We start from the raw sequence: 12,122 nt of genomic DNA, 5'->3' as shown, positions 1-12,122 counted from the left end.
ATGTTGAAGTCCTGACCCCACCCCGTGCCGCAGAACACGAAGGACTTAGAGACACGGATCTCTGCAGAGGTGATCACGTTGAAATGAGGTCCGGAGGGTGGGCCTGGCCGGTATGACCTGTGTCCTTATAAAAGGGGGAAATCTGGACACAGAGAAGATGGCATCCAAGGAGCCAACCCGGCTGACACCTTGATCTCAGACTTCCGGCCTCAGAACCGCAAGAAAAAGCTTTCCTAGTGTCCGAGCCCCCAGCCCGTGGCCCTGTCGTATGAGCCCCTGGCCCGTGGCCTTGTGCTACCACAGCCCCCGTAAACGCATACGCATATGCTGGCTGGGGTGTCAAGAGAAAGACGCGACCGTCACAGGGTTACAGGTGGCCCCAAGGATGACTGACGATGTGACGGCGTGTTCTGCTCTCTGCCTGCACCACGTCTAGTGACTCGCGGTGTCACGGGGGCTCCCTAAGGACAAGACTTGGGGGGAAGGAGGGCTGGGCAGGAACACAAGTCTCCGTCCCTTGCCATCTGTGACGGGCCACCACGCTTCATTCTCGGGGTTCCTGGCAGGTAGTGCTCCCCCCAGCCAAGTTTCTGGCAAGCGGCTTTCTCCAGAGAGGCCACAGTGAAACATCTGGGCGTCTAACAAACAGCTCTGGTCCTGGAGGGGAAGATTGCTCTGCTCCCTCTCAGCGACAAGTGGAAAAGGCCAGAATAACAGCTAACGATGTGGGCGGCCGACCATGAAGGAGCTCGCGTGCCCTGCGCGACCCTGGCAGAGACAGCGAGAGCCGAGGCCGGACACTACCCAGGACCACGGTGACCGAAGGCGTGCGCACGTGTGCGTGTGGCCGCCGCAGCTCTGCTCGTGGACCTACCTGCCACACGAGGGACCGCCTGGGCTGGACTCGCTCGAGGCGCGGCCGGTCTCACCAGCAGGGCAGCCGAGAGTGGCTCGCAGTGAAGTCACTGGTAGAAGTTTTCAATTTGCTTTTTGTATTTCTGGGTTATGAAGTATCTCTTCATCTTTGTTGTTGGACCTGTCAAGAAAGGAGAAACGAGTCCGGTAGTGGAGATCAACTGCAAGGCCACATCCCCGTGTGTGACCAGGCGACAGGCTCCCACGGCTGGGGCCGGGGCCCACTTCCTGGGTGCACCGCCTTTCCTCGGTGGGGAGGAGTAAGTGCCAGGAGAGTCGGAGGAGAGGGAGCCACAGGGCCATGGTCAGGAGCTGGGCTTTGATCCCCGGGCGGAGGGGCTGTCCCAGCAGAGCCCAGGGGAGAAGGGACGTTGTGGGTGTCCGTGTGCATGTGCTTGGGGAGAGCCAGGCACCAGGCGGCTGGAGGTGGCAGCGTCCCTCTCCCGATCCCCAGCTGGTCCCGCAGACCCTCTGACCCTCAGAAAAGGGAATGACTCCTCAGAGCCCATGTGGCCCTGGACACTAGCCAGGGACCAGCCTCCAAGTGCCAAGGCCACTGGCTCTCCCACCACTCACCCAGCTCTCCACCCCAGATGGAAAAGTCCTTCTCCAAGATGACCCACTTCTGAACCCTGTGTGTGCCGGAGTTGGCCTCCTGGTTCGCAGCATCGATGCCCCTCTGGATGGCCGCGTAGACCCGGAGGTCGTGCTGCACCACGATCTCAGTCACGGTGGTCGCCTGGCTGCCCACGCTCTGGCAGAACTTGATGGCCTCCGAGTTCAGTTTGTCCAACGGCTCTCCGGTTATCGAGTCCATCTCACACTGCCCCGGGACACCCCTGTCACCACACCGACACGCACGTGTGCCCCGGCCAGCCCCGAGGACCCGCGGGGTGCGCCGTGGACCCCATTACCTTCAGCGTCAGCAGGATACTCAGAAACTTCGCCTTATCTCCCACCAACATGGCGTGACTGAGGATGGGGATCTTCTTCTTAATCATGTTCTCGATGGGGCCAGGGGACACGTTCTCGCCGCTGGCTGTGATGATGATTTCTGGAATAAAACCCGGCTTGGGGTGGGTTCGACTACGATAAGACGAAACCTCTGCCTTCCCGAGGATCAGAGGGGACAGATGTCGGCATGGACAACCACTCACTTAGAAAATCCCAGAAGCGGAGGAGGACCCCTGCCCATGGCCAGGACTCCCACCGTGCCCTTCGCCAAGCCACAGACCCAGAGTCACCGGCGCATTCCACCAGCACAGTGTCTTATCAGCTCGGTCCCCCACGCCCCGGTCCAGGCCCTCCAATACGCCTTGCTCGGAAAATAGTGACATGCCTCTGGCCACACCCTGTCTCTCTGTCCCCTGATTTTCCATCACTTGGTAACCCCAAAAGAACCTAAGTCCAGGGTTACTCTGAAATTATGTGTCCCATCCTTAATTTTGGCACAGTCTAAAAAAATTGTATCGCTTTCTCCTCCCAGCCTCTAAAATTCTCCAAGAGCTCCTCCTGCTGCCCCAGGCACATTCTTCACTTGTCCTTTCCTCCCGAGATGCTTGCCACTTCCTGTCCCATCCACCCAGACTCTCTCCATCTCATCCCGTGATCTTGCCGTCACCTTTCCTGAGGTGGTCATAGCCACAGTAATGATATGATCACCTAATGGACATCCGTGGGGTTCTCTGCCCAGCAACTCCCGCTTTGAATAAACGCCCCCTGGCGTTTCCTTAGGGAGCTACTCTCCATCTGTATGTGCTTTGGGCAGGTGGACTGCAGGGTGAGCATGTGACCAAGTCTGACCAATCGGCACATTCCGTCTTCAACCCCTGGCTGGGGACCAGTACTGGTACCGGTCAGTGGCCTGTTAGGAACCGGGCCGTGCAGCAGGAGGTGAGCGGCGGGCCAGCGAAGCTTCATCTGTATCTGCAGCCGCTCCCCAGCACTGGCATCGCCGCCTCAGCTCCGCCTCAGATCCTCAGGCGTTAGATTCTCACAGGAGCACTGGTCCCTGGTGCCACAGAGGTTGGGGACCGCTGACCTACAGTGATTCATTCTGAGATGAGACCCAATGAGGGAGGGCCAAGACCAAAACTTGTGCTGAAACTATCAGGAACAACATGCTCTTTCCCTTGGGAGTTAGGAGAAGCCTAGACCGTTGGCGGCCACCTTGTCATCAACTGGGAAAAGCCTCTTTGAGAACGGCTCCAACGCAGGAGAGAGCTCATCAAGAGAAGGTTAAAGAGGCTCCTCCCGCCGTCGCTTTGGCCTAAAGCAAGACCGCTGGGACTTCACAGTTTGTGAAACCAGTTTCCGTTGTTCACTCAAACCTGTTTCAGAAGGGCTTCCCGTTGCTTATCACGGACATAACGCTGACGTGGCCCCCTTATCGAATAGTTACTCCCTCTGTCGGGCTCAGTGCCAGATGTTCTGTCTGCTTCAGAGGGGGCAGACTGTAGCCAAATTCAGGCTTCTGCTTGTTTTCGTGTGGCCGCAAGCCAAAACTGGTCTTTACATTTCAAGTGGTTGGAAAGAAGCCCAAAGAATAACAATATTTGCGACACATGAAAATCACGTGACCCTCATACTGGCACACGGCGACATCTACCCATCTTGGCGTCGTCTGCGGCTGCTTTTACTACACCTGCCCAGCGAGTAGCCGTGGCCGAGAACACATGTCCTCGAACCCGAAGGTGTTTGCGGTCGGGCCCTTCGCAGAGGCCGGCGGGCCCTGTTCCACGCCCTTCCACTTCGTCCGCATTTAGTCGTGCAATCTGCAGACTGTCGTCCGCAGGTTGCAGCGGAGGAACCGGGTTTCGGTGTTGGGACGGCTGTCCTCCCACCCGTCCTGCTGAGGGCCGAATGCTGAGCCCGAGGACAAGCCAGGCTGTGCGGACCAGGGTGACCGTACCCCGGGGCTGGGCCCCCAGGCCGGGAGCCGCGGGCTTGCGCCCGTGCACGTGCGCCCGGCCTCTAAGCGTTCCACCCGCCGGCTCGCAGGAGGCTGGCAGAGCCCAGTCCCCGTACCTTTGACACGGCCAGAGATGAAGAGGAAACCCTGGCTGTCCATGTGGCCCAAGTCCCCGCTGTGCAGCCAGCCTTCCTCGTCGATGACCTCCATGGTATCCTGCTCCCTTTCCAGGTAGCCCATGAACACGTGCCGGCCCCAGATGCACACCTCCCCGGTGCCATCGCTGTTCTGCTGGTACAGCATATTTTTACACCCACTTAGGATTTTTCCGCAGCTGCCAAGGAACGGGAGAGGGGACACCGAGGCTCAGAGAGACAAAGTCTCCCGCACAGGTCGGCCTGGGTCTGCGGCCCGGGCTCCTGACACTGCGCCTGCTCCTTCCACCCTCTCTGGGACCCGGGCTATGCGGAGGTGTTTGCCAAATGGAGGGGCCAGTGAACCGGGACACCCAGCAGAGTTGCAGGCTTCAAGTTTGACATCAGTCAGAGAAGGACATAGTGCCTCTGGCTTAAGAAGTGCACAACCCCTCATCTTTTAGAAAACAGACAGATAAACCTACACGCAGTGACCAGGAAAAGCTGATTTTTAAGTAAGACAACCAACCGCGATCTCTCTAGATGTTAAAGTTACTTCCTTAAGATGGAATAGCACTACCTGAAATCCGCATTCTTACAAGACCTCTTTTCCTAGAGACGGCATTTGGGAGGGAGGTTTTAGGAGGCAGAAAAGAAAGTATTTTCTTATTGCTTGGATGAGATCTCTTCCATCAGAACTTAGATGGGCCAGTGGTTTCAGGGCTAATCGTAGGGATTCCCACAGTTAGCGAGAGGAAAGAGGCACGCTCAGAACTTCCAAAGAGCCTCTCGATGACTTCCCCATCGAAGGCCTTTCTAGGAACCCAGAGGGTGTAAAGGAAAGATTGATACACTCAGCCATGTAAAGATAAAAATACTTCTGCACAGCAAAGACACCTTGACCAAAACCAAACACCAATGATACACCTAGGGGTAAACTATTTGCGACTCATTTCAAAAACAAAGGGCTGATTTTCCTAATATGTAAAGAGTGCCACCAAACCAATAATAAAGGGACCGATAATCTAGTTTTTAAAAAGGGCGGGGGATGTGGACAGATCAAAGAGAAAGAAATACAAATGGTTTTTAAATGCATGGAAGGATTTTTTTCAACTTCGGTTATTATAAAGGAATGTTGCCGAAAGCTGTCATAGAACACCACTTCCCACCAATGGATTCAGCCACATATACGGTGTACATACAAAGCATTCCCTTTAGCGTTGTTTGTGGTCACAAACGATGGAGCGAAAAAGCCCTAAATATCCGACAAGAAAGGGACCACTCGAATAAATTATAATATATCCACCCCGTGGAATACTATGCAGCTGTTAAAAATGAAACAGCTGTTCGCACTCATAGGGAACATTCTCTGCAAGAATTCCTTACTAACCAAACCTGCTTGAGCCTGAGCTTGGGTGGTGGGAGTCGAGGCTGAGTGGAAGTTTGTATTACAAACCCAGACAGTGAAGGATATTATGTCATCTGAGTTTTTTCGGTTCCTGAGCTCCAGATAGCAAGTAATAAATAGTTCAGAGAGAATGACTTTTATGTCTATTTTTACATGGGAAATGCCCTCGCTTGGGATAAGAGCACCGCTTACGCCAGGTTAATTTGAGAGAACGCGATGTGCCCATTTTGCCTGTCGAGGGTGCTGTGGGTTGGACTGTGTCCGCCCCCACCCCATTCATGCTTCGTCGTCCTAACTCCTGGGACGTCAGAATGCGAGCTTATTTGGAAACAGGGTCACTGCACGTGTAATTGGTTACATTAAGACGAGGTCTTTTAAGACCCAAAGCCAGTATGACTGGAGTCCTCCTAGGAGAGGGGAGATGTGGGCACAGACACACAGGGCACAGGGAGGACAGCACGAGAAGACGAAGGCAGTGATCAGGGCGATGCTCCTACAAGCCAGGGGCCGCCAGAGAGTGCCAGCAGCCCCGGAGGCTGGGAGAGGGGCCTGCGGTGAGCATGTCCCTGTGCCAGGCTCTGCGATAAGCGATTTCCATCGGATGCTCCTAGATACCCCTCTCACCAGTTCAGAAGGAACCACCCGGCCAACACCTTGATCTCGGACTTCTAGTCCCCAGAATTGTGAGGAGATAAATTTCTGTCGTCCAGCGTGCGGCACTGTGCTACCGCAGCCCCAGCGAAGTGGGCCAGAACGGGAGGTGGGGAGCAGGCGAGAGGGCACCTCCACCTCACCACGTCATCCCTTCCGATTTGTTTTTGAAATGTGTATTGAAAAAAAAAAAAGAGTTAAAGATACAAGCTGGAATTTTTACCTTTCCTCAAGGGTTGGGACAGTGTCACTTCTCTCTAGGGAAGGACCACTCTTTGGTTTTGGAAAAACGCCCGTGGACATTTGATCTGGCGGAAAACGGGCCTCAGCTGGTTTTACGGAGTGGAAAGGGAGAGGCGCTAAGGCGAAGGGAAAGGCAGCGATGATTTTGCCAGATCAGGAAGGTTGAACTGGGTTTTTGCTGAGTTCAGAGGCATTCGGAACCTGGCCGAGCATGAGTGACAAGCCGGACTTGCAACGTGGCGGCAGGGAAGGGGTCAGAGAGAGAGACGACTGGAAGGCTCTCAGTCTCAGAGTGGAACCTGCGTTTGGTGTTCTTACTGTTTCAGTATCATGGGGTTCAATCCCGCAGCCTGGGGTGAGCGGAGCTTGGGAGAAGCCAGAGAGGGCCTGTGGCGTGTCTGAGATGGAGCATCGTGGAGATGAAGGGTCTGAGGTCCCAGGAAGTGAACCTGGGGTGGGCAGGCCAGGGTGGGCTGTCTGCAGGCAATCAGGGGCGGCCATGGAAAGTTCGGAGAACCCTTCCCCGTCGGCAGATTTCCCAACAAGCCAGGGCTTCCCGCGGTCATGAGGATTTGGGGCTCCGGGGCTGGAGAACAGGGATCATTCTGGTGCCACCAAGTCAAGATTCACCTCGGGCCAAGGCCCGCCCACCTTCCTGTCTTCCTCCCCTGGGCACCGTGTCTCTGGAGGACCGGGGGTCTGTCCGGGAGGTCAGTACCTTAGGATCCTGTAGTTTTCCCAGCTGTGTGCAGTGTGAGGTCCTGAGCTTTCGCTTAAACCGTACATCTCACCCACAGGGATGTCCAGGCTCAGAAAGAACTCGGAGGTGTCTGGGCCGAGGAACCCGGCCCCGCTCATGAGGAAGCGGCAGCGTTCGAGGCCCAGGGCGCTCCTGACTTTGCTGAACACGAGCGCCTTCGCTAACTGGTAGGTCACGGGGGTCTCATATATCCTGTGAACAGCGCCAGGGAGGGCTCTGTGACCATGGGTCCCAGGCGGAGAAGGCTGAGCCCCTTACCCACCACCCTCCCTGCCCGGCCCCGCTGCACCCTCCACCTACCCCAGCATCTTTTTTTTATTGATCTTTAAGCCAATAGCTCTTGCCCATGAAAACACCTTCTTCTTCAACTGTGAGTCTCTGGTGCCATTTTCCTTTATCCTCTCTTGCATCTTCTCCCAAATTCGGGGCACCCCCAAAAAGATGGTAGGCTTTACCTCCTGCAGAGTATCGACCAAGGTGCCCTGCATGGGACAGAGCCTTGTTAGCCACCCCTTCTACCTTCCAAGGCCCCGAGATGTTCATCTCTCCCAGCCACCCAGCTCAGCCCAGGAGAACCTTCTCCTGGCCAATTGAAACAGATGTAAGGTTCTCCCCCACAAAATCGATCTCTAGGTTTAATGCAATCCCAATCAAAATCCAGACAGGCTCGTTTACACAAACTGACGAGATGATCTTGCATTTTATATGGAAATACAGAGGGCCTAGAACAGTCAAAGCGATTTTGGAAAAGAACAAAATAGGAAGAATTACTACCTGGTTTTGAAATTTATTATAAAGTAGGGTGATCAACCATCCTGGTTTGCCCAGAACCGAAGGAGTTCCTGGAATGCCGGATTTTCAGTTATAAAACTGGCAAAGTCTCAGGCAAACTGGGACAAAGTAGTCATCCTACCATAAACCAGAAAAACCAAGTCAGTGTGGTTTCGGCATAAGGACAGACGCATAGATCAACGGAATGGAATAGAAACCCAGAGATGGCTCTTAGCATTTGTGATCAACTGACATTCAATAAAAGTGCAAACTGACTGGCGAAAGGCTATCCACATCCAAAACACTGGAGGTTAAAATAAGAGCTCAGCTTAGAGACTTCCTTCTCGCCAAACACAAAAAGAAACTCAAAACGAATCACAGACCTAAATGTAAGAGCTAAAACGAAAAGCCTTCTTGAAGAACACAGAAGCAATCTCCATGAGCTTGGGCAAAAATTTCTTACTTATGACAGCAAAGCCATGAAAGAAAAAAATAATAAGTTGTACTTGATCAGAATCAAAACGAACAGACAAGCCTCAGAGCTGGGAGAAAGTGTTTGCAAATCATATACTTGATAAAGGATTTATATCCAGAATGAATAAAGAACCCTTAAAACCCCACAAGATACGCAACCACATTTTTAAATGGGCAAAAGATTCGAACAGACATTTTCCCAGAGAAGACACACGAATGGCCAATAAGCGAATGAAAACTTGCTCACGATGATTAGTCATTAGGGAAATGACAATTACAATGACTTCACATCCGCCAGGATGGCAAATGGTCACGACAATAATAATAATGAAACGATGACGTGTGAGTGACGGGGAGGAGAAATGAGAACTCTCATGCGCATCTGGTGGCAACGTGAAACGGTGCAGCCACTTTGGAAGACAGTCAGTGAATGTATGTACATCCGTTACGTATTTAGCCAGAAAGGAAAGCATCGAGTGGCTACTACATCTCAGACGCTGAGCTTTGGGGACGTGAGAAGGTCTCTGGAGAAATTTAAGCAGAGAACTAAATGACAGAGAGTCCTCAGCCACACAAAAACAGGAGAAGGAACCTTCTAGAAGGAATTACAAAGGCCCTCAGACAGCCTGTTGGATAGAGTGTGGAAGGCAGAGTCATGCCCCCTGCCCCCAAGATGTCCTTCTTCTAACTTCCTGAATTGTTATCTTTTATGGCAGCAGAGACTTTGCAGATGTGATTAAGTTAAGGATTTTTTTTTTTTTTTTTTGAGCTGAGTTGGGAATACTAGACTTTAAACAATACACACACACACACACACGCCATATCATCACCTAATAATATTCTGCTTTCAATACCATTCACATCGTAGTCTTGCGTTTTTCAGTGTACAGTCTACACACATGGATTCCCCGACTCGGGTAAAGATAATCCTGAATGCATGCGATCCGCTGTTGCCGGCGCTGCTAAGTGGAACATGACAGGGACAGAAGGGAGCCCTGGGAAGTGCCCTCGCCGCTGCCCTTGGCCTCACCTTGAGAGCATCTGGTTGAGCGAAGTACATGACGGCCCCGATCTTCATGTGCACCCAGACATCCAGCATCTGGGCCGCAATGTGGCTGAGGGGGAGGTAGCTGACCAACACCTCCTGCTTTTCTCGGGCGTGAGAGAAGCCGCAGTCCCTGGACACCGCCCCGGCCGTCCACGTGATCTGGAACACAAGCGGGGGGCTGTGACCCAGGGCGCCTCATCCTCGCGGGGTGGGGGGCTGTCCTTTAACAAACGCTACGAAGAGCCAACAATTAGCATATTAATGTTTTTCTTTCTCCAGTGCATACGATGTTGTAAAGTTTTAGCGCATCCATAGCTTTACAATCTGTATCTCTCACCGGTTCATACCTCTGGCGAGCCATCTGGGGCCTCTGTGCAGTTCCTCCGACATCAGGCAGGGCCCGGCCCCAGGGCCTTTGCATTGGCTGTTCCCTCTGCGTGGAACGCCATTCCTTCACCTTGCCCCGTGACCAACTCTTCCTCGCATGTTCAATTTCTGCTTAAATGTCGCCGCCGCAGAAAGACTGTCTCATGCCACCAAACCGAAGTTTCCCTCGTCTAATTCTCCGGGTATCACTCACCACAACCCCAATGGTTTTATTTTATTTCAGATAATTTTTTTCTTTATTCTCATCCTTGTACCTCAGCCTGTTCTCTGTATCTACGGATCTAGTTCTGTTTTGTTTTATTCACCTATTTTTTTTTTTTTTTTTTAGGATCCACATTATATAAGTGAAATCCTATGGTATTTGTCTGTCTCTGTCTGACTTATCTCACAGAGCATAATACCCTTAGGCCCACCCACGTCGTCACAAAGAATGACAAGATTTCATTCTTTTTTATGGCTGACTAATATTACATATATGAACCACATCTTCTTTCTCCGTTCCCCTATCGGTGGACACCTAGGTTGCTTCCATATCTTGTCTATTTTCAGCAATGCTGCAATGAACATAGGGGTGCATGTATCTTTGCAAGTGGGTGTTTTTGTTTTCTTTGGATTTGTCCAGAGTGGAATTCCTGGGTCCCATGGCAGTTCTAATTTTCATTTTTTTGTGGAACCTCCATACTGTTCTCCATAGCAGTTGCACCAATTTGCAATCCCACCAAAAGTGCATGAGGGTTCCCTTTTCTCCACATCCTTGCCAACACTTGGGTTTTGATTTATTGGTGGTGGCCATTCTGACAGGTATTATCTGTCACAGGAGGTGGTGTCTCATGGTGGTTTTGATTTGCATTTCCCCGATGATTAGTGATGTTGAGCACCTTTGCGGGTGTCTGTTGATCGTCTGCACGTCCTCTTTGGAGAATGAACGGTTTTACTTGTTCATTCCCTCTCGGTCTCTCCAAGGGCCATGATCGAGTCAGTTTTGTTGAACGCTATATCCCCAGCACATAGTACGTGTTCAATAAGTTTGTCGAATGAATGAATGAATGAATGAATGAATGAAGAAATAAAAGGGAGTAGGGGCAGTAACGGATACAGAGGACCTGGCCCATAGTAAGCCTTCTGGATTAGTCCCTGCGCCCTCTCGTTGAGGAAAGGGGCTCGGCGTGTGTAGACCTGATGTGTAGCAGTATAGACGCTCTTGGGTTCAGACCCCGGTGCGGGTACTTCTTTGTTCTATGACCTTGAGCAGGTCATCTCCCCTCCCTGAGCCTCAGTTTCCACATCTGTGAAGGCATTAATGATACAACTTACGTCGTGGGGTTTGTGAGGGGTTGACATGTGTTCGTCTCAGTGTGGTACAGAGTTAGCGCTCTATAAACGGGAGAAACGTCGAGCTGTTGATAGACGTTGGGAATATCGGACTGGCTCTCGCTTCTTGCGAAAGAGGGTGACGGCTTACAAAGCAGCGGTAGCTAACACCGCCGGGGCTTCGTGCCAAGCGCTTTACCTACACGTGTGGAGTCTCTGCCACCCCTCGCATTCGTAACTGTGGTCCGTTTTCCTTTCCTTTCACGGGGCTGGTCCAGTGACTTGGTGACCAACAGAATGGAGCAGGGCGACACTGTAACGTCTGACGCTGAGCCTTCAAAGACGGCAGCTTCTGCCTTTGGGTCAGGGAACGTTTGCTCTGGAGGAGCTGTCGCCATGTTAAGAAGTTTAACAACCGTGAGCCCCCGTGCTGCGAGGAAGCCCAAACCACGTGAAACATGGTGAGGAGTCCTGGGACCTTCCCACCCAGCCTGGAAACAGCTGAGTACAGCCGAGTGAGCCCAGGTGACACTGCATGGGGCAGAAGAAACCCCCTGCCCAAATTCCAGTCCCAGATATAAGACGCTGGTGGCGTTTTAAGTCGCTAAGCTCTAGAATGGTTTGTTACGCAGCAATAGCTAACTGACACAGTATGTGGAATAACTTAACCTTCACGGCAACTCTTACGAGTAGACACCATTCTTGTCTCCATCTTACAGGTGGGGCAACTGAGGCCTAGAGGAGTTAAGGAGCTTGTCCCAGACGCATGGCTGACAGGCGAAAGAGCCAGGATTCAAACCCAGGAAGCCTGGCTCGAGGGTTTTACTTGTCACCCCAATGCTAGGAGAATATCTCACCAGACATGAAGCCACAAGGACTAAAAATGCTGGCGAGATGCCTGTCATTCATGCATTCCACAAAGGTGGACCTCCTGTGTGCCAGGCACTGGACACATAGCAGTGAACAGGACAGATAATCCCTGCCCTGAAGGAGCTGAGTTCATGATAAACAAATGACTATATAATATGACAGTGTGAGAAAAACAGCGAAAGGAAGGAAGGAAGGAAGAAAAGAAGGAAGGGAGGGAGGGAGAGAGAGAGAAAGAGAGA

General features: G+C 52.3%; 1 protein-coding gene across 1 annotated transcript in view; it reads right to left on the bottom strand.

Annotated features, from left to right (window-relative positions):
* Positions 1-694: 694 nt before the first annotated feature.
* The window catches only part of ACSBG2 (acyl-CoA synthetase bubblegum family member 2), a 20,965-nt gene continuing 9,537 nt past the window's right edge, over positions 695-12,122 (bottom strand). Inside the window, exons 6-12 of the mRNA XM_039878554.1 lie at positions 9,298-9,474; positions 7,323-7,504; positions 6,981-7,214; positions 3,943-4,160; positions 1,830-1,969; positions 1,492-1,738; positions 695-1,036 (exon numbers count right to left, since the gene is read on the bottom strand). Coding sequence (XP_039734488.1) covers positions 963-1,036; positions 1,492-1,738; positions 1,830-1,969; positions 3,943-4,160; positions 6,981-7,214; positions 7,323-7,504; positions 9,298-9,474 — 1,272 coding nt within the window. The 3' untranslated portion in view covers positions 695-962. The remainder of the gene's footprint in view (positions 1,037-1,491; positions 1,739-1,829; positions 1,970-3,942; positions 4,161-6,980; positions 7,215-7,322; positions 7,505-9,297; positions 9,475-12,122) is intronic.

This window comes from Pteropus medius, unplaced genomic scaffold, assembly GCF_902729225.1.
Source record: "Pteropus medius unplaced genomic scaffold, Ma_sr-lr_union100, whole genome shotgun sequence".
In the NCBI taxonomy this organism is placed as follows: domain Eukaryota; kingdom Metazoa; phylum Chordata; class Mammalia; order Chiroptera; family Pteropodidae; genus Pteropus; species Pteropus medius.
The sequence above is the reverse complement of the archived record's forward strand: the minus strand, read 5'-3'. Positions and strand labels throughout refer to the sequence as shown.